General features: G+C 37.5%; 2 protein-coding genes across 4 annotated transcripts in view; both read right to left on the reverse strand.

Annotated features, from left to right (window-relative positions):
- Positions 1 to 17,908, reverse strand: part of LOC133568887 (transcription factor E2F5-like) — a 65,296-nt gene extending 47,388 nt beyond the window's left edge. Inside the window, exons 1-6 of one of the 2 annotated variants that reach the window (XR_009809688.1) lie at positions 17,547 to 17,908; positions 7,351 to 7,460; positions 7,116 to 7,277; positions 3,256 to 3,364; positions 2,862 to 3,180; positions 2,558 to 2,683 (exon numbers count right to left, since the gene is read on the reverse strand). Coding sequence is in view for 1 of the 2 variants with exons in the window: in XM_061921079.1 (XP_061777063.1) it covers positions 2,558 to 2,683; positions 2,862 to 3,180; positions 3,256 to 3,364; positions 7,116 to 7,277; positions 7,351 to 7,460; positions 17,547 to 17,678 (958 nt within the window). In the remaining variant the exon portion in view is untranslated. The remainder of the gene's footprint in view (positions 1 to 2,557; positions 2,684 to 2,861; positions 3,181 to 3,255; positions 3,365 to 7,115; positions 7,278 to 7,350; positions 7,461 to 17,546) is intronic. The other variant, XM_061921079.1, reaches the window with a different exon arrangement.
- Positions 17,909 to 20,233: 2,325 nt separating this feature from the next.
- Positions 20,234 to 23,374, reverse strand: part of lrrcc1 (leucine rich repeat and coiled-coil centrosomal protein 1) — a 52,673-nt gene continuing 49,532 nt past the window's right edge. The window contains exons 20-21 of one of the 2 annotated variants that reach the window (XM_061921082.1): positions 21,087 to 21,137; positions 20,234 to 20,954 (exon numbers count right to left, since the gene is read on the reverse strand). In XM_061921082.1, coding sequence (XP_061777066.1) covers positions 20,841 to 20,954; positions 21,087 to 21,137 — 165 coding nt within the window. In that variant the 3' untranslated portion in view covers positions 20,234 to 20,840. The remainder of the gene's footprint in view (positions 20,955 to 21,086; positions 21,138 to 23,374) is intronic. The other variant, XM_061921083.1, reaches the window with a different exon arrangement.

Consider the following 23,374-nt stretch of genomic DNA (forward strand, 5'->3'; position numbering starts at 1 on the left):
GGAGTGAACCAGTAACCCTCAGATTGCTGGCACGGCCACTCTCCCAACTTCATCAAGGGTTTTTAAGCATTTTTAAAATCATTCACAGTCTGTGGCACCCTCAGGTGGTCAGGGAGAGCATTCCACAGACTGCGAGACTGGTGTCGCATAATTCGGAGCTTTGTCCTCGGACTTTCATCAGGATCCGAGCAGCACTATTTTGTAAGTACTGCAGCTAAGAAGTGGGTCGCGGTAGTCTAAACCTACACCTAAACACAAGCAGTCTGAAGACCACTTCAAAGATGCATGGTCCTTTATATTTGCATTTGTGTAATGATAGTGGACTAAAATGTTGAAGGATTTAGTGGACTGGGTGAACACATGTAAACATTTCCTTCAGGGTGTGCAGGTGTGTGTGCGTACTGAGTACCTATGAGTATAGGATTTAAACATTGTATTGTAAAATGCACACTTGTGTGTTTAAGAATAATAATGGATTAGATTTGTATAGCGCTTCTCTATATATTCAAAGCGCTAACACAGAGAAGTGAGAAGCCATCATTCATTCACACCTGGTGGTGGTAAGCTACTATCATAGCCACAGCTGCCCTGGGGTAAACTGACGGAAGCGTGGCTGCCAGTTTGAACCTACGACCCCTACGATCACCACCTATTATTTATCATTCATTCACCAGTGTGAGCGGCACTGGGGACAAGGGTGAAGTGCCCTGCCCAAGGACACTACGGCAGCGATTTGGATGGAAAAAGGCGGGGAACCCTCCGGTTTCTGGCACGGCCGCTCTACCCACAATGCCCCAAATGTATATTTATTTGAGGGCATTACAGTTTAAACCAGGGGTAGGGAACCTATGGCTCACAAGCCAGATGTGGCTCTCTTGACGACTGTATCTGGCTCTCAGATAAAGCTTAGCTGACATTGCTTAACACGATAAGTAATGAATAATTCCGCTGGAAATGACAGTGTTAAAAATAACGTTGAAATAATAAAACATTCTCATGCATTTTATTCCATCCATCCTTTTTCTACCGCATCTGTTCAAGGTTGCGAGTGGCTCAGCCAACCCCAGCTGTCCTTCGGGGTACAGGAGGGTCACATCAATGGAAAGAAGTATTCATTTTTATAATTGGTTAGCTTCAGAATAACAATGTTATTAAAAAGAATCAGAATAACAATGTTATTAAAAAGAATAAGAGACATATTATACTCTAAAAATGTTTGTCTTACTTAAAAATGCACGCATTGTATTAAGTGTTAGAAAAAATATTATATGGCTTTACGGAAATACATTTTACAATATTTGGATTTCATAGCTCTCTAAGCCAAAAAGGTTCCCGACCCCTGGTTTAAACTATGGCTGTCAAACCATTAAAATATTTTAAGTGAGTTGTGTGGTCCTCTGTGTTATTTTTGATTTTGATTTATTGTATTAATTGGTTTTACCCTTTAAATTTGTTTTTAATCATGTTTATTTTTATATTGTTTTTATTTTTTATTCAGTCATTGGTGGAGCTAAGGAAAATATTTGAATATTGTTTTTAAAATTGTTGTGCAGCACTTTGGAAACATTTCTGTTGTTTGAATGTGCTAAACAGATAAAGTGGTTTGGATTGGATTAATCGCGAATAATCGCATTATCCGTAGTTACTTCGTAGTCGCAGATAATTTTATCTTCAATAAGTTTACCTTAGACCAGGGGTGTCAAACTACTCCCAAGTGGGCCGGACTGGTAAAATCACGGCACGATAACTTAAAAATAAAGAAAACTTTAGAGTGTTTTCTTTGTTTAAAAATAGAACAAGCACATTCTGAAAATGTACAAATCATAATGTTGTTGGGTTTTTCTACACTTGCATTTAATAATGTATATGTCATTAATATTTTCTGAATAAATTATGTAAATATGTTCATTCATGGTGTTAATTTTCAATCTATCAAGATAAGAAAAAAATATCAAAATCAAATTACAGGATGTTATTTACGTAGTTTGATCACTTTCCTCGACTGGTGCACTAACATGGGGTTTGGCATCATCTACAAAGATACAAATAATTGCTGTTGTGACATCCAGTGGACACAATTAGAACAGCGGTTTCTTTCATTCAAAAATTTCAGATTAATTTTTAAACTTAGCAAACTCATCCCACGTGCAGGGCGAAAACCTGTTCGCCGACCTGATCCGGCACTCGGGCTGTACGTTAGACACCCCTGCCTGAGACAGTTCTTTTTCAAGTTTTGTCAAACACAGTGCCGTTAAGGGAAACTAGCATTTCCTTGTTATCAATGAGTTAAGAGTGATGAGTTAATTTATTAATATTGCAGCGGTGAACTTATTGTTCACACACCATGCCTGTTATGATGGTCAAGATGTTAAATTAAAAAAAGGCCCGTACAATTAGTTTTCATTAATCCTGGAACAGATTATTATTTCCTTCAGGAATAATTGCTTTCAAATACTAACACATCATAGGTTGACATTCAAGATTTCAATGTAAAACAAGACAAATTGATCAGAAGTGTTGACTGGCTTGACAACCTTCTGAGAGAGCGGAGTCCTACCTTCTTTGTCCACCTTCATGGCGTTGTGCCTCAGCAGGCTGCTTACGTCCAGCATAGACTGGAACTCTGGGCCAGACATGTCCATCTGCTCAACCCCACAGACTGAGGCTGGCTGATAGGGACACCCTGCAGTGACAAGAATGATTAGCAAAGCAGGAGCTCCTTTCAGCACACGGGGACACCTGGAACATTCGCTCAGGTTAATGGCGAGACAATGATCCTGACTCCGGAACTGAAAGTGACACTGTGAATGGACTGGTTTATCCTGCTCGCCTCTCATCTAGGCCCCACACAATACCCTTACCCATGTGTCCATCTGGTGGGGAGGACAAGGGCGTCAACACGTCATCGTGATCTGGCAGCACCATCTGGTGGTCTGAGGTGAGTGAGTCCTGGCTGCAGGAGGTGGTGGTGCTGGACCTGGAGGAGTACGCGGGTGTCCAGAAGTGGCGTCGGTCAGGGCTGAGAGATGGACAGGGTGTGGTCAGCATGTGGTAGAGCTCATCACTGGGGGGCACGGGGAACACCACGGGCAGAGTGCAGTCCGAGTCCCTGTTGATGAGCAAGACCTTGATGGGTGCGACCTTGCTGCGTAGGTTCACCTGGTAGTTCGTCTGACCAGTCTTGCCCAGAAAAGCAGAAAGCAGATATCAGCAAAGGCAAATGAAGTAAAAAAGTGTGTTCTTGAAAGGACCGACCTTTGGAGGCAACAACACCTCCAGCTGAGTCTCAGGTGGAGCCACAACCGCCAGAACAGTGCTGCCGCGGAAAGCATTGCAGATGTCCTCATGCGTCACAAATTTATAAGTGGGGAGGGTGTTAAGAAAAAGGATTACTAACCAGGGTGACACTGAGGACAATAAACTGGAAAAACAAGACTGGGAACGGTGTGCGATTTGGGATTAGCCTGGCTAACAACAGCAATTATAGTCATAACCCACTCATCATGTTTATTCTCTGAGCAAATGGTGTTAAGAGGATCATGCGGGAGGCCTTCACTTCCAGGCTTGATTACTGCAACGTACTTCTCGTCCGGGTCCCCAAAAGGAGCATAAAAAACGCTCCAGTACATTCAAAACGGCGCAGCGAGGATCTTGACGATAGTGTGCATGCGTGATCATATCACACCCATCTTTAAATCACTCTACTGGCTCCCTATTGCATCTCGGACCCAATCTAAGATTACCGTATTTTTCAGCGTATAAGTCGCACCTGCCGAAAATGCATAATAAAGAAGGAAAAAAACATATATAAATCGCACTGGAGTAAAAGTCGCATTTTTTGGGGAAATTTATTTGATAAAACCCAACACCAAGAATAGACATTTGAAAGGCAATTTAAAATAAAGAATAGTGAACAACAGGCTGAATAAGTGTAGGTTATATGAGGCATAAATAAGCAACTGCTATGTTAACCTAACATATTATGGTAAGAGTCATTCAAATAACTATAACATATAGAACATGCTATACCTTTACCAAACAATCTGTCACTCCTAATCGCTAACTCCCATGAAATCTTATACGTCTACTCTCTTACGTGAATGAGCTAAATAATATTATTTGATATTTTACGGTAATGTGTTAAGAATTTCACACATAAGTCGCTCCCGAGTATAAGTCGCACCGGCCAAACTATGAAAAAAACTGCGACTTATAGTCCGAAAAATACGTAACCTGCTAACTCGGTGGTTCTCAACCTTTGTTCAGTGATGTACCCCCTGTGAACATTTTTTTAATTCAAGTACCCCCTAATCAGAGCAAAGCATTTTTGGTTGAAAAAAAGAGATAAAGAAGTAAAATACAGCATTATGTCATCGGTTTCTGATTCATTGAATTTGCAAATATTGCTCATTCGTAGTGGTCTTTCTTGAACTATTTGGAAAAAAATATATGCAAATAACTAAAAACTTGTTGAAAAATAAACGAGTGATTCAATTATAAATAAAGATTTCTACACATAGATAATCATCAACTTAAAGTACCATCTTTAGGGATTGTAATGGAGATCAATCGGGATTCATGAACTTAATTCTAAACATTTCTTCACAAAAAAAGAAATTATTAACATCAATATTTATGGAACATGTCCACAAAAAATCTTGCTGTCAACACTTAATATTGCATTGTTGCATTTCTTTTCACAGTTTATGAACTTACATTCATATTTTGTTGAAGTATTATTCAATAAATATATTTATAAAGGATTTTTGAATTGTTGCTATTTTTAGAATATTTTTTTAAAATCTCACGTACCCCTTGGCATACCTTCAAGTACCCCCAGGGGTACACGTACCCCATTTGAGAACCACTATGCTAACTCAACAATGCATCAACGGCAACGCCCCCTCCTACCTCAAGGACCTCATTTCTGCTCAACCTGCGCTCCTCAAACCCATCAGGACAAAGTTACAATCTATGGGCCGCCGAGCTTTCTGCTCCATTGCTCCCGAACTCTGGAGCGTTCTCCCCGACCATCTTAGAGCACCACAGTCGGTCGACCGTTTTAAGAGAAGGGACTAAAAACCCACCTTTTTAGCACAGCTTCTATCTCATTTCACTGCCTTCTTGTTTTTAAACACACTGCTTGCTTATCGGTTTTATCCAGTGCTTTCATTTCTATTTTTATCGATGTTTATGTTTTATCTAGTGTTTTTCATGATTTAATTTCCATTTTAAATTTGTATTATATATTCTAACTTTCTATTTTTATTTTTGTATTATTTTTATACTTTGTAGCACTTTGAGATTTTAACAAATGTAAAGTGCGTTAAAAATGTAATTCATTCTTATTAGGGACCGAATGTCCCTTTGGGACAGAGAACCCTATTGTATTTCTAAGGTTTTATTATTATTATACCGCCGCCTCTTTGAGCTGTAATTTGACCCCGTTACATGCTTCAAAACTCACCAAATTTTACACACACACATCAGGACTGGCGAAAATTGCCATATAATAAAAAAAACAAACCCCAAAACTCAAAATTGCGCTGTAGCGCCCCCTAGGAAAAAATACATACTAAACTGCTTGTAACTTTTGTTAGGAATGTCGTAGAGACATGAAACAAAAACTTCTATGTAAGTCTGACTTAGACCTACATTTCATAAAATGACATCCTTCAGCAAAATTAAACAGGAAGTTGGCAAACACCCCTTCAAAACAAAAGTTTCCTAAAAAATTTAATTTTTGCCTCTTTGAGCTGTAATTTGACCCCCTTAAAATGCTTCAAGACTCACCAAACTGGACACACACATCAGGACTGGTGAAAATTGCAATCTAATAAAAATAAACAAACCCCAAAACTCAAAATTGCGCTCTAGCACCCCCTAGGAATAAAACACTGACAAAACTGCTCTTGGGAAGAAAACTGCTTGTAACTTCCGGTAGGAATGTCATAGACATATGAAACAAAAACCTCCATGTAGGTCTCACTTAGACCTACATTTCATTAACTGACATCCTTCAGCAAAAATCAACATGAAGGTTGCAATTACCCCTTCAAAACAAAAGTTTTGTAAAAACCTGTCCCCTTTTTTCAAACATTATCTCCTCTCTGAGCACGTTTGCTGTGTCGGCTTCAAACTCGCACAGGAAAGAGATTGAACTCTTTTGATTAAAAGTTGCGCAAAGAGTTTTTCTAACTGCTCCGGTTTTGATTTTACGAGCCTTTAAAGAACAGTTACGCTGATGCTGCTGCCGTGTCAAGATGGCCGCTTAAAAGCAGGAATCACCAGCGAGACCACACAATGCAGAGAAGGTAGGTACTGTGTGGGCAAAGCTATGTTGACTGGGTGAAAGAAAGAAGCACCAGCGTGACCACACAATGCAGAGAAGGTAGGTACTGTGTGGGCAAAGCTAGGTTGACTGGGTGAAAGAAGGAAGCACCAGGTAGGTAATGTGCAGGTAAAGATATGTTGTCTGGGTGATGGCAGGAAGCACCAGCGTGTATGGGTGAAAGAAAGAAGCACCAGTGTGACCCCAGGATGCAGGGAAGGTAGGTAATGTGCAGGTAAAGATATGTCGAATGGGTAAAGGCAGGAAACACCAGCGAAAGGTGGTCCCGTCCTTTGTTGCTTGCAGCTTTAATTATTATTATTATCGTCCCCAAAAGACGTTGAGAGTGAGATATCCACACAAAAAATGACTCCATCACAAGGCCTTCTAATATTGAGTCCATGAGTAATTGTCAATGCCTGGTTTTGGAGGATGTCTTCCCTCAGAACAAAAAACAGCTTTCCTACATTCCAAATCTTATTTTCCTACTTGAAAACTCGTCACTGGCTCTTTTTACCTGCTTTTGTTAAATAACCAATGGTTTTCTGGTAGGTTTTTACTAACATTTTTTTTAACTTTTTCTTCATTTTTGTCAAATTGCTAATCCTTCCATAACATCCTGTGCGGCACACTTTGAGAAATCAATGAACTGAAGTTGATTGCGATCCCAACTCAAGCAAAAATGTACTTAGTATAAATTGGGAAAATGATAGTTTTTACACACTATTGCAGAGATGTGGCACAAGAGAATTTTCAACATGAAGTCACGAGCATGCAAGGATATTTGCTGGTGACTGGATCGTGTTTCAAGCACTCAGTAGTCTCCTCAAGCCACATCTTCTGGTTGTCCAGTTCTTTCTCTTGGGCCTCTAGCGCAGAGATCTGGGCTTTCAGAACCTTCACCTGATCAAGCACTTCCTGGGTCTGACTCCGCTTGTTCTCCCTCCTTACAAAGTTTTACCACAATTGCTGAATCTGTCACATTACATAGAAAAAAAAAAGACATGTTCTGAACCAACCTCCAACGGATGACATTTTTGTTTTTCTTCTCAATCAACCCCACTCCTTCCAGCACATTGGTGATGTCGTATATGCGTCTTTTCTGTCTCACGGCCAAGCTGTCTGCGGCCTGTTGATGGAAAAGGAAATTGTCTCTAAAAAGATTTAAATGACACAATAGTATATAACGGAGTACATGCAGACGTGTGATTACTGCTCAATACTACCTGGGGCGGGAAATTAAAAGGGGTGGGGTGGGGGCGAGGGGTGGTCTGGAGTAACACGAGCAAACGTTGGCGCTCAAGAGGAGAAAAAAAAATTAAGAAAGTAGAAAGAGTAAGTAAGAAATCTTACGTATAAAATACTACACGGTTTAGCTCTAGCCTATCTTGCAGATTGTATTGTACCATATGTCCCGGCAAGAAATCAGCGTTCAAAGAACTCTGGCTTATTAGTGATTCCCAGAGCCCAAAAAAAGTATGTGGGCTATAGAGTCTTTTCTATTGGGGCTCCAGTACTCTGGTATGCTCTTCCAGTAACAGTTAGAGATGCTACCTCAGTAGAAGCATTTAAGTCCCATCTTAAAACTCATTTGTATACTCTAGCCTTTAAATAGACCCCCTTTATGGACCAGTTTTCTTTTCTCCTCTGACCCCTCTCCACTCTCCCTCATGGAGGGGGGGGGCACAGGTCAAGTGGCCATGGATGAAGTGCTGGCTGTCCAGAGTCGGGACCCGGGGTGGAACGCTTGCCTGAGCATTGGTTGGGGACATTTCTGCGTTGCTGACCTGTCTACGCTCAGGATGGTCTCTTGCTGGCCCCACTATGGACTGGACTCTCACTATTATGTTAGATCCACTATGGACTGGACTCTCACATTATTATGTTAGATCCACTATGGACTGGACTCTCACATTATTATGTTAGATCCACTATGGACCAGACTCTCAAACTATTATATTAGATCCACTATGGACTAGACTCTCACTATTATATTAGATCCACTATGGACTGGACTCTCACACTATTATGTTAGATCTACTATGGACTGGATTCTCACTATTATGTTAGAGCCACTATGGACTGGACTCTCACACTATTATGTTAGAACCACTATGGACTGGACTGTCACTATTATTGTGGATCCACTATGGACTGGACTCTCACACTATTATGTTAGAGCCACTATGGACTGGACTCTCACACTATTATGTTAGATCTACTATGGACTGGACTCTCACACTATTATGTTAGATCCACTATGGACTGGACTCTCACACTATTATGTTAGATCCACTATGGACTGGACTCTCACACTATTATGTTAGATCCACTATGGACTGGACTCTCACACTATTATGTTAGATCCATTATGGACTGGACTCTCACTCTATTATGTTAGATCCACTATGGACTGGACTCTCACACTATTATGTTAGATCTACTATGGACTGGACTCTCACGCTATTATGTTAGATCTACTATGGACTGGACTCTCACTATTATGTTAGATCCACTATGGACTGGACTCTCACACTATTATGTTAGATCCACTATGGACTGGACTATCACTATTATGTTAGATCCACTATGGACTGGACTCTCACACTATTATGTTAGATCCACTATGGACTGGACTCTCACTATTATGTTAGATCCACTATGGACTGGACTCTCACTATTATGTTAGATCCACTATGGACTGGACTCTCACACTATTATGTTAGATCCACTATGGACTGGACTATCACTATTATGTTAGATCCACTATGGACTGGACTCTCACACTATTATGTTAGATCCACTATGGACTGGACTCTCACTATTATGTTAGATCCACTATGGACTGGACTCTCACTATTATGTTAAATCCACTATGGACTGGACTCTCACACTATTATGTTAGATCCACTATGGACTGTACTCTCACACTATTATGTTAGATCCACTATGGACTGGACTCTCACTATTATGTTAGATCTACTATGGACTGGACTCTCACACTATTATGTTAGATCCACTACGGACTGTACTCTCACACTATTATGTTAGATCCACTATGGACTGGACTCTCACACTATTATGTTAGATCCACTATGGACTGGACTCTCACTATTATGTTAAATCCACTATGGACTGGACTCTCACACTATTATGTTAGATCCACTATGGATTGGACTTTCACTATTATGTTAGATCCACTATGGACTGGACTTTCACTATTATGTTAGATCCACTATGGACTGGACTCTCACACTATTATGTTAGATCCACTATGGACTGGACTCTCACACTATTATGTTAGATCTACTATGGACTGGACTCTCACACTATTATGTTAGATCCACTACGGACTGTACTCTCACACTATTATGTTAGATCCACTATGGACTGGACTCTCACACTATTATGTTAGATCCACTATGGACTGGACTCTCACTATTATGTTAAATCCACTATGGACTGGACTCTCACACTATTATGTTAGATCCACTATGGACTGGACTTTCACTATTATATTAGATCCACTATGGACTGGACTTTCACTATTATGTTAGATCCACTATGGACTGGACTCTCACACTATTATGTTAGATCCACTATGGACTGGACTCTCACACTATTATGTTAGATCCACTATGGACTGGACTTTCACTATTATGTTAGATCCACTATGGACTGGACTCTCACTATTATGTTAAATCCACTATGGACTGGACTCTCACACTATTATGTTAGATCCACTATGGACTGTACTCTCACACTATTATGTTAGATCCACTATGGACTGGACTCTCACTATTATGTTAGATCTACTATGGACTGGACTCTCACACTATTATGTTAGATCCACTACGGACTGTACTCTCACACTATTATGTTAGATCCACTATGGACTGGACTCTCACACTATTATGTTAGATCCACTATGGACTGGACTCTCACTATTATGTTAAATCCACTATGGACTGGACTCTCACACTATTATGTTAGATCCACTATGGATTGGACTTTCACTATTATGTTAGATCCACTATGGACTGGACTTTCACTATTATGTTAGATCCACTATGGACTGGACTCTCACACTATTATGTTAGATCCACTATGGACTGGACTCTCACACTATTATGTTAGATCTACTATGGACTGGACTCTCACACTATTATGTTAGATCCACTACGGACTGTACTCTCACACTATTATGTTAGATCCACTATGGACTGGACTCTCACACTATTATGTTAGATCCACTATGGACTGGACTCTCACTATTATGTTAAATCCACTATGGACTGGACTCTCACACTATTATGTTAGATCCACTATGGACTGGACTTTCACTATTATGTTAGATCCACTATGGACTGGACTTTCACTATTATGTTAGATCTACTATGGACTGGACTCTCACACTATTATGTTAGATCTACTATGGACTGGACTCTCACACTATTATGTTAGATCCACTACGGACTGTACTCTCACACTATTATGTTAGATCCACTATGGACTGTACTCTCACACTATTATGTTAGATCCACTATGGACTGGACTCTCACTATTATGTTAAATCCACTATGGACTGGACTCTCACACTATTATGTTAGATCCACTATGGACTGGACTTTCACTATTATGTTAGATCCACTATGGACTGGACTCTCACTATTATGTTAGATCCACTATGGACTGGACTTTCACTATTATGTTAGATCCACTATGGACTGGACAAAGTACTTCAATGGTTGGAATCTGCACTTTTGCATGACATTTTAATGACTAGTGTTGTCCTGATACCAATATTATTTTTATACTTTGGTACTTTTCTACATAAAGGGGACTAGAAAAAATTGCATTATTGGCTTTATTTTAACAAAAAAAATCTATGATTCAATAGTATTGCAGTACTATACTAATACTCATATACCGTACAACCCTACTAGTTACTATGGAAATCTAGGTCACAGCAGGTCAGACGAGGCACCAAGCAGTGTGGGTGGGGAGCGTTTCCACAGAGTGTTTCCAGAGCCTGAAATGTGGGTGTCAGGGACAGACGTGGAAGGAGATCTTTAAGTATTAAAGCTTAGTGATACATCAAATATATCAGATCGTAGATGTTTTTTTGTTTTTTTACCCTTCACGTTCATATTTTGCTGTGTTTGTTGCATTTTTATTGCATTTGGCTTGATTGTAAAATATGTTGATGGGGGGGGGGGGGGGGGGGGGCGTGCATATGTTCTCAACATTCAGGGTTTTATCGTTCATAGTAAAAAATAAAATTCCATTCCATTTTTAAGGCGGTCTGTCATAACATTTTTAGCATTCAATCAGACTTTATTGTGAGGTTTTGTATTAGTTTTCTAATAACTAAGATTCCAAGATGGTCTGTTTGTGTCCAAACCATCTTGGAATATCAGTAAAAGTAAAATAATGATATTTGGGAAGAGAAGGGAAAGTCATACACAAGTACAAATAGACATAGTAGATATTGAAAGGTTAGAAGAAACTCGATTTTTGGGTGTAATAATAAATGATAAAATTAACTGGGAAACTCATGTGAAAAATATATAATAAATAATTACGGTCTGACAAAATCAGACTCTTTTTAAGTTGTTCATTTCTTCTGTTATTATTTGTTATATATTTTTCACATGAGATTTGATGCTAAATTGAACTGGAAATCTCATGTGAAAAATATATAATAAATAACAATGGAAGAAATGAACAAATTAAAAAGATGGTTTGACAAAAACAGCCTCTTTATTTTGTTCATATCTTCCGTTATTATCTATTGTATATTTTTCACATGAGATTTCCAGTTCAATTTAGCATCAATCATTATATCTACAAATGTGGTTTTCATTTACTCTTTCAATGGTAATCAGTGGCACTTTAACAATCTAAACACTTCAATTCAACAAAGATTAGGCTTTTATTTGTACTGTGTACCGTTTTTCGAATTATTTCCGTCAACATTGTAGGGTTTAGTTCAGGGGTCACCAACGCGGTGCCCGTAAGGACCAGATGAGTCCCCCACTGGCCTGTTCTAAAAATAGCTCAAATAGCAGCACTTACCAGTGAGCTGCCTCTATTTTTTTTAAGTTGTATTTATTTACTAGCAAGCTGGTCTCACTTTGCTCGACATTTTTAATTCTAAGAGAGACAAAACTCAAATATTATTTGAAAATCCAAGAAAATATTTTAAAGACTTGGTCTTCACTTGTTTAAACAAATTCATTTATTTTTTTTACTTTGCTTCTTATAACTTTCAGAGAGACAATATTAGAGAAAAAATACAACCTTAAGAATGATTTTAGGATTTTTAAAACACATATACAGTACATTTTTACCTTTTAAATTCCTTCCTCTTCTTTCCTGACAATTAAAATCATTGTTCAAGTATTTTTTTTATTGTAAAGAATAATAAATACATTTTAATTGAATTCTTCATTTTAGCTTCTGTTTTTTTGTCGAAGAATATTTGGGAAATATTTTTTCAAACTTATGATTAAAATAAAAAAAAATATTCTGGCAAATCTAGAAAATCTGTAGAATCAAATTTAAATCTTATTTCAAAGTCATTTGAATTTCTTTTAAAAATTTTGTTCTGGAAAATCTAGAAGAAATACTGATTTGTCTTTGTTAGAAATATAGCTTAGTCCAATTTGTTATATATTCTAACAAAGTGCAGGATGGATTTTAACCTATTTAAAACATCATCAAAATTAAAAAAATAATCTTAAATCAGGAAAAATTACTAATGATGTTGCATAAATAATTTGTTTTCACTTTTTCAAAAAGATTCGAATTAGCTAGTTTTTCTCTTCTTTTTTTCGGTTGAATTTTGAATTTTAAAGAGTCGAAATTGAAGATAAACTATGTTTCAAAACTTAATTTTAATTTATTTCATGTTTTCTCCTCTTTTAAACCGTTCAATTAAGTGTTTTTTTCATCATTTATTCTCTACAAAAAACCTTCCGTAAAAGGAAAAAAAATGTATGATGGAATGACAGACAAAAACCCTTTTTTTTTAATAAATACAAATGTATTTATTTAAGGTAAATTGAGCAAATTGGCTATTTCTGGCAATGTATTTAAGTGTGTATCAAACTGGTAGCCCTTGGCATTAATCAGTACCCAAGAAGTAGCTCTTGCTTCCAAAAAGGTTGGTGACCCCTGCTTTAGTTAGTGTGCTCACGAAACCCATTAAAATAAAGTACCGTATTTCTTTGAATTGCCGCAGGGTATATAGTATGTGCCTGCCTTGAATTACTGCCGGGTCAAACTCGCTTCGCAAAATAATTAGCGCATGCTTAGTATTACCGCCGGGTCAAACTGGTGACGTCACGAGTGACACTTCACCTCTTATCATTTTCAAAATGGAGGAGGCTGATTTCAATACCGGTAATTTAAAATCGCATGAAGGGAAGATTAACCTTCGTCTTGCGTTAGGGTCGGCACCGACCCGTTTTAGTTTTTAAACACATAAAAGAACCACATAAATGTGTTTTTTTTGCATCAAGGCCTTTTGACTTTGTCAGGAACCTCTATTTCAACAAACCAAAAAACCTTTTTTTTTTTCCCCACTAAATTATAAAATGCTCTGGTTGAAATTTTGACCTTGTTGTTGTGAGGGTCAGTTTTGACCCAGTTTTAAAAATAAGATAATCAAGCAATAATTTGAGCCAAAACCGAACAAACTGACAGCCAGCTCCTCTCCCAATCATGTCAGCTTTAGGGGATTCTCATTTTATCTTGTTATCCAGTACAAAAACAAACATTTTACCTTGTTATCCAGTACAAAAACAAACATTTTACCTTGTTATCCAGTACAAAAACAAACATTTTACCTTGTTATCCAGTACAAAAACAAACATTTTACCTTGTTATCCAGTACAAAAACAAACATTTTACCTTGTTATCCAGTACAAAAACAAACATTTTACCTTGTTATCCAGTACAAAAACAAACATTTTACCTTGTTATCCAGTACAAAAACAAACATTTTACCTTGTTATCCAGTACAAAAACAAACATTTTACCTTGTTATCCAGTACAAAAACAAACATTTTACCTTGTTATCCAGTACAAAAACAAACATTTTACCTTGTTATCCAGTACAAAAACAAACATTTTACCTTGTTATCCAGTACAAAAACAAACATTTTACCTTGTTATCCAGTACAAAAACAAACATTTTACCTTGTTATCCAGTACAAAAACAAACATTTTATCTTGTTATCCAGTACAAAAACAAACATTTTACCTTGTTATCCAGTACAAAAACAAACATTTTACCTTGTTATCCAGTACAAAAACAAACATTTTACCTTGTTATCCAGTACAAAAACAAACATTTTACCTTGTTATCCAGTACAAAAACAAACATTTTACCTTGTTATCCAGTACAAAAACAAACATTTTATCTTGTTATCCAGTACAAAAACAAACATTTTACCTTGTTATCCAGTACAAAAACAAACATTTTACCTTGTTATCCAGTACAAAAACAAACATTTTACCTTGTTATCCAGTACAAAAACAAACATTTTACCTTGTTATCCAGTCCAAAAACAAACATTTTACCTTGTTATCCAGTACAAAAACAAACATTTTACCTTGTTATCCAGTACAAAAACAAACATTTTACCTTGTTATCCAGTACAAAAACAAACATTTTACCTTGTTATCCAGTACAAAAACAAACATTTTACCTTGTTATCCAGTACAAAAACAAACATTTTACCTTGTTATCCAGTACAAAAACAAACATTTTACCTTGTTATCCAGTACAAAAACAAACATTTTATCTTGTTATCCAGTACAAAAACAAACATTTTACCTTGTTATCCAGTACAAAAACAAACATTTTACCTTGTTATCCAGTACAAAAACAAACATTTTACCTTGTTATCCAGTACAAAAACAAACATTTTACCTTGTTATCCAGTACAAAAACAAACAAAGACGGGCATGTGAGGTCAATTCAGTATAAAATCATTCAAATTAAAAAAATAAATAAAACACATTTATTTAAAAGATGTGTTCTAAGACCCCTCAGTAATACTCAGGTAACAAAACAACCTTTTATTTATTCATACAATTCTCTTGAGGTTCATTGTACCATTTTTTTTATTTGAAATCAAGGGGTATAATGACCAAAAAAAACACCCACAACAAAAATATTAAAAACAAAATTTTAATGGATAAGGAAGCCTAACAAGGTAACCTAGAGATGAGAAACACATTGGATGATAGATATTTTTTTTTAGTGTATTTTACAGCTGATTTAAGACATGGAAGATGGTAACAGAAATCTAACACTAGAGGAAAGTTAAGAGCTATTCAGTAGGATTTAAGGTCCAAGCTTACATCACACTCAATTTTTTTTACTACATGCCTTTGGTAAGTGCCGGAGTAAGAAGAGGTTTTAAAATAATTAGCGCATGCTTACTTTTACTGCATGCCTTTGGTAAGCGCAGGAGTAAGAAGAGCTTTTAAATTAATTAGCGCCCCGGCGGCAATTCAAGGAAATACGGTCACCTTTTTTAACAATTGAGTAATGGCGGATTAGATTTTAACCTATTTAAAACATGTCATCAAAATTCTAAAATTAATCTTAATCAGGAAAAATTACTAATGATGTTCCATAAATTATTTTTCCAAAAAGATTCGAATTAGCCAGTTTTTCTCTTCATTTTTTTCGGTTGAATTTTGAATTTTAAAGAGGTCGAAATTGAAAATAAACTATGTTTCAAAATTTAATTTTCATTTTTTTTCGTGTTGTGTCATCTTTTAAACCGTTCAATTAAGTGTTTTTTTCCATCATTTATTCTCCACAAAAAAACTTCCGTAAAGGAGTAAAAATGTACGACGAAATGACAGACAGAAATACACTTTTTTTTAAATATACCGTATTTCTTTGAATTGCCGCAGGGTAAATAGTAAAATAATTAGCGCATGCTTAGTATTACCGCCGGGTCAAAGTCGTGACCTCACGAGTGACACTTCACCTGTCATCATTTTCAAAATGGAGGATGTTGATTTCAATACCGGTAATTTAAAATCGCATAAAAGGGAAGAAGATTAAGAGCTATTCAGTAGGATTTAAGGTCCAAGCTTACATCACACTCAATTTTTTTTTACTGCATGCCTTTGGTAAGTGCCGGAGTGGGAAGAGGTTTTAAAATAATTAGCGCATGCTTACTTTTACTGCATGCCTTTGGTAAGCGCAGGAGTGAGAAGAGATTTTAAATTTATTTGCGCCCGGGCGGCAATTCAAGGAAATACGGTAGCTTTTTTTAACAATTGAGTAATGGCGGATTAGATTTTAAACTATTTAAAACATGTCATCAAAATTCTAAAATTAATCTTAATCAGGAAAAATTACTAATGATGTTCCATAAATTATTTTTTCAAAAAGATTCGAATTAGCCAGTTTTTCTCTTCATTTTTTTCGGTTGAATTTTAAAGAGTCGAAAATGAAGATAAACTATGTTTCAAAATTTAATTTTCGTTTTTTTCATATTGTGTCATCTTTTAAACCGTTCAATTAAGTGTTTTTTTTTCATCTTTTATTCTCCAGAAAAAACCTTCCGTAAAGGAGTAAAAATGTACGACGAAATGACAGACAGAAATACACTTTTTTTTAATATACCGTATTTCTTTGAATTGCCGCAGGGTATATAGTATGCGCCTGCCTTGAATTACTGCCGGGTCAAACTCGCTTCGCAAAATAATTAGCGCATGCTTAGTATTACCTCCGGGTCAAAGTCGTGACGTCACGAGTGACACTTCACCTGTCATCATTTTCAAAATGTAGGAGGCTGATTTCAATACTGGTGATTTTAAAATCGCATGAAGGGAAGAAAATTAAGAGCTATTCAGTAGGATTTAAAGTCCAAGCTTACATCACACTAAATCTTTTTTACTGCATGCCTTTGGTAAGTGCCGGAGTGAGAAGAGGTTTTAAAATAATTAGCGCATGCTTACTTTTACTGTATGCCTTTGGTAAGCGCAGGAGTGAGAAGAGGTTTTAAATTAATCAGCGCCCGGGCGGCAATTCAAGGAAATACGGTATCCTTGTTAAACAATTGAGTAATGGCGGCGTCACCGAGTGAACACGGAATATACCTGAGTGCGCCCGCTTTGTTGAGTAAAAGCCGCATTACACACACCCAGCGTCCCTCTCCCTTTTATACTCCCCACTGACCACTTTCAAGTCCAGGAGGCCATCTTCGGCGTCTTGTAGCAGGCCCACAAACTTGACGGTGAGGAGCCCCAAACTCTTCTCGTGGCGGCTCGGCGTCGTCGAGCGTCCAGCCGGCGTCGTCTCAAACTCCATCTTGAGGCCAATGGAAGGGAAGGTCTTCTACGTCAAACTTCACCTTTCTTTCGACCATTTAACTGTTTTCTCTCCCCTCTCAAAAAAAAAGGACAACGACAGCGGCTCTACCTGTCGGACCTTCTTCTTCCCTAACAACCAACTTTACGATAGTTTCGGGTTGCCGTGGTAACCACGTGGCCCTCCAGTGTGGCCATGGCCCCGCCTTCACCGGGTTGCCATGGTAACCACGTGGCCATGGCCCCGCCTTCACCGGGCTGCTCTACCTTTGGCTTAGGAGTTCTCCTACTTGGAAGATTATCCTCCATGTGGGCCCCGATCCAAAATGAGTTGGACACCCCTGGTCTAAACCAGTGGTCCCCAACCTTTTTGTATCCGGACCGCTCAACGCATAATAATTTGTCCCGCGGCCCGGGGGAGGGGGGGAATTATCTTTTTTTTTAATTTTCTTTGTCACGAAAAAGGGACATTTTTGTCATGAAAAAGGGAGGTTTTTGTGGTTGGTGCACTAATTGTAAGTGTATATTGTGCTTTTTATGTTGATTTTATTAAAAAAAAATGTATATATATATATTTTTAAATAAAAAATAAAAAATTATTCTGCGGCCCGGTGGTTGGGGACCACTGGTCCAAAGAGTGCAGAACAAGCCATATGGTGTACCCATCCCCAGATGGGAAGGGCGTTCAAAGTTAAGAAATATGAGGCTACATCAGGGCTCGTCACCCCGCGGCTCTTTAGCGCCGCCCTAGTGGCTCTCTGGAGCTTTTTCAAAACTATATGAACAATGGAAATGATGAGGGGGAAAAAACATATGTATTCATTTAAAGGCCTAATGCAGGGGTCAGCAACCTTTTTGAAAGCAAGAGCTACTTCTTGGGTACTGATTAATGCCAAGGGCTACCAGTTTGATACACACTTCAATAAATCGCCAGAAATAGCCAATTTGCTCAAATTTACCTTTAATAAATAAATCTATATACCGTATTTCCTTCAATTGCCGCCGGAGCGCTAATTATTTTAAAACCTCCTCTCACTCCGACACTTACCAAAGGCATGCAGTAAAAAATTGAGTGTGATGTAAGCTTGGACCTTAAATCCTACTGAATAGCTCTTAATCTTCTTTCCTTCATGCGATTTTAAATTACCGGTATTGAAATCAGCCTCCTCCATTTTGAAAATGATGACAGGTGAAGTGTCACTCGTGATGTCACGAGTTTGACCCGGCGGTAATACTAAGCATGCGCTAATTATTTTGCGAAGCGAGTTTGACCCGGCAGTAATTCAAGGCAGGCACATACTATATACCCTGCGGCAATTCAAAGAAATACGGTATATTAAAAAAATGGGTATTTCTGTCTGTCATTTCGTCGTACATTTTTACTCCTTTTACAGAAGTTTTTTTGTGGAGAATAAATGATGAAAAAAACACTTAATTGCACGGTTTAAAAGAGGAGAAAACACGAAAAAAAAGAAAATGGAATTTTGAAACATAGTTTATCTTCAATATCGACTCTTTAAAGTTCAAAATTCAACCTAAGAAAATTAAGAGAAAAACTAGCTAATTCGAATCTTTTTGAAATAATAAAAAAAATAATTTATGGAACATCATTAGTAATTTTTCCTCATTAAGATTAATTTTAGAATTTTGATGACATGTTTTAAATAGATTAAAATCCATCCTGCACTTTGTTAGAATATATAACAAATTGGACCAAGCTATATTTCTAACAAAGACAAGTCATTATTTCTTCTAGATTTTATAGAACAACATTTTTAAAAGAAATTCAAAAGACTTTGAAATAAGATTCAAATTTGATTCTACAGATTTTCTAGATTTGCCAGAATATTTCATTTTTATTTTAATCATAAGTTTGAAGAAATATTTCACAAATATTCGTCAAAAAAACAGAAGCTTAAATAAAGAATTAAATTAAAATGTATTTATTATTCTTTGCAATAAAAAAAAAATACTTGAACATTGATTTAAATTGTCAGGAAAGAAGAGGAAGGAATTTAAAAGGTAAAAAGGTATATGTGTTTAAAAATCCTAAAATCAATTTTAAGGTTGTATTTTTTTCTGTAAAATTGTCTTTCTGAAAATTATAAGAAGCAAAGTAAAAAAAATACATTAATTTATTTAAACTAGTGAAGACAGTCTTTAAAATATTTTTGGGGATTTTCAAATTCTGTTTTGAGTTTTGTCTCTTAGAATTAAAAATGTCGAGCAAAGTGAGACCAGCTTGCTAGTAAATAAATACAATTTAAAAAATAGAGGCAGCTCACTGATAAGTGCTGCTATTTGAGCTATTTTTAGAACAGGCCAGCGGGCGACTCATCTGGTCCTTACGGGCGACCTGGTGCCCGCGTTGGTGACCCCTGGTCTAACCACTAGGCCAGTGGTTCTCAACCTTTTTTCAGTGATGTATCGCCTGTGTACTTTTTTTTAATTCAAGTACCCCCTAATCAGAGCAAAGCATTTTTGGTTGAAAAAAAAAAGAGATAAAGAAGTAAAATAGAGCACTATGTCATCACTTTCTGATTTATTAAATTGTATAACAGTGCAAAATATTGCTCATTTGTAGAGGTCTTTCTTCAACTATTTGGAAAAAAAGATATAAAAATAACTAAAAACTTGTTGAAAAATAAACAAGTGATTCAATTATAAACAAAGATTTCTCCACATAGAAGTAATCATCAACTTAATCTTTGGGGATTGTAATAGAGATCCATCTGGATTCATCAACTTACTTCTAAACATTTCTTCACAAAAAAATAAATCTTTAACATCAATATTTATGGAACATGTCCACACAAATTAATATTGCATTGTTGCATTTCTTTTCACAGTTTATGAACTTACATTCATATTTTGTTGAAGTATTGTTCAATAAATATATTTATAAAGGATTTTTGAATTTTTGCTATTTTTAGAATAAAAAAAAAAAATCTCACATACCCCTTGGCATACCTTCAAGTACCCCCAGGGGTACGCGTACCCCCAATTGAGAACCACTGCACTAGGCCGATGAGTAGGTTGATGAAAATAATTTATGAAATAATTCAACACAATTTTTTTTTTTTAACTGTAAAAAGTGTTTAATTAAATATATATTTTACAACTGTACACTGGCAACTTTTACTCCACTAATGTGATAGTTCATTCACCAACGAAAATCTTTAATTACGCTAGTAATACGTTTCATTTTCTCCATGTTTCCTTTGACTTTTTCGTTTTCGAGCAGCAGCTGGCGCATCTCCTCCTCCACTTCATACACCTGCAATGAAAAAAGACAAAGTAACCACCGAAACACGTCACAGAAGTACCTCCACTTATGTGTATTTTGAGAATAAAGCAGTCTCTCTCATATTTTAAATTGCAAACATACATTAGAGCAGTGGTTCTTAACCTTGTTGGAGGTGCCGAACCCCACCAGTTTCATTTGCGCATTCACCGAACCCTTTAGTGAAAATACAAAAAAAAAAAATTCAAATTCAAGACATAAGTATATGTTTTTTTACTGGTGCACAAAATGAAGCGTGCATGAACATCACCTTGTTCAAAGAACAAAACCAACACAGTGCGTGAGCTCGGTTGGTAGAGTGGCCGTGCCAGCAACTTGAGGGTTGCAGGTTCGATTCCCGCTTCCGCCATCCTAGTCACTGCCGTTGTGTCCTTGGGCAAGACACTTTACCCACCTGCTCCCAGTGCCACCCACACTGCTTTAAATGTAACTTAGGTATTGGGTTCCACTATGTAAAGCGCTTTGAGTCACTAGAGAAAAGCGCTATATAAATATAATTCACTTCACACTTCACAACAAATTACACACCTGCAAATCAGTGTGACTCCTGAGTTAAATTGAAATATTTCTTTCAAACCTGCACAGAACAACTAAACACAGTTTTTGGTTTTTTTTACATGTTGGCAAAGATATTTATGCAAGGCTTGAATTGATTGAAACTTTTATTAGTAGATTGCACAGTACAGTACATATTCTGTACAACTGACCACTAAATGGTAACACCCCAATACGTTTTTCAACTTGTTTAAGTCGGGTCCACGTTAATCAATTCATGGTAAACGGGTTCCACATTTAACATAAATAATATAATACAAGAACAATACTCTATCCGATGACCATGGATGAAGTACTGGCTGTCCAGAGTCGAGACCCAGGATGGACCGCTCGTCGGGACCCAGGATGGACCGCTCGCCTGTATCGGTTGGGGACATCTCTACGCTGCTGATCCGCCTCCACTTGAGATGGTCTCCTGTGGACGGGACTCTCGCTGCTGTCTTGGATCCGCTTTGGACTGAACTCTCGCGGCTGTGTTGGAGCCACTATGGATTGAACTTTCACAGTATCATGTTAGACCCGCTCCACATCCATTGCTTTCGGTCCCCTAGAGGGGGGGGGGGGGTTGCCCACATCTGAGGTCCTCTCCAAGGTTTCTCATAGTCAGCATTGTCACTGGCGTCCCACTGGATGTGAGTTTTCCTTGCCCTTTTGTGGGTTCTTCCGAGGATGTTTTAGTCGTAATGGTTTGTGCAGTCCTTTGAGACATTTGTGATTTGGGGCTATATAAATAAACATTGATTGATTGATTGATTGATAAACAAAACAAGAAAAACTCCTGTACACTAACAATACTATGAGACAAGACAAGACGAGACAACACACACACACACGTACACACACACGCACACACACACACACACACACACACACACACACACACACACACACACACACACACACGCACACACACACTCTCCGACCATACACCTCTCTCCCATCACTCTGTGCTGAGGGCATCACTCTCTTTCCTCCTCGAACTTCTTCGGTACTTCTTTTTTAAACAGTGTTTTGAATGGAATCATGCTAGAACACGTTTTTAACTCGTCCACTAAGTTGTTCCACAGACTGACTCCACGCACTGAAATGCACATTGATTTTAAAGTGGTTCTAAATCTAGGCAAATATAATTTGTTGTTTCCTCTTAAAGGGGAACATTATCACAATTTCAAAAGGGTTAAAAACAATAAAAATCAGTTCCCAGTGGCTTGTTGTATTTTCTGAAGTTTTATTCAAAATGTTACCGGTCTCGGAATATCCCTAAATAAAGCTTTAAAGTGCCTTATTTTCGGCTCTCTGCGAAGACACAGTGCTGCCAATGTAAACAAACAATGGAGAATACCACAGCAAGATATAGTGACAATAGCTCGGATTCAAACTCGGATTTCAGCGACTTAAGCGATTCAACAGATTACGCGTGTATTGAAACAGATGGTTGGAGTATGAAAGTATTGAAGAAGAAACTGAAGCTATTGAGCGAATAGCTATTGACGATATTCATAGCCATAGCATGGCCGAATAGCTGCTCCTCGATCTTAGCGCTGCTTTCGATACCGTCGATCATAATATTTTAGTAGAGCGTATCAAAACACGAATTGGTATGTCAGACTCAGCCCTGTCTTGGTTTAACTCTTATCTTACTGATAGGATGCAGTGCGTCTCCCATAACAGTGTGACCTCGGACTACGTTAAGGTAACGTGTGGAGTTCCCCAGGGCTCGGTCCTTGGCCCTGTACTCTTCAGCATCTACATGCTGCCGCTGGGTGACGTCATACGCAAATACGGTGTTAGCTTTCACTGCTATGCTGATGACACCCAACTCTACATGCCCCTAAATC

Source organism: Nerophis ophidion, linkage group LG14 (assembly GCF_033978795.1).
Source record: "Nerophis ophidion isolate RoL-2023_Sa linkage group LG14, RoL_Noph_v1.0, whole genome shotgun sequence".
In the NCBI taxonomy this organism is placed as follows: domain Eukaryota; kingdom Metazoa; phylum Chordata; class Actinopteri; order Syngnathiformes; family Syngnathidae; genus Nerophis; species Nerophis ophidion.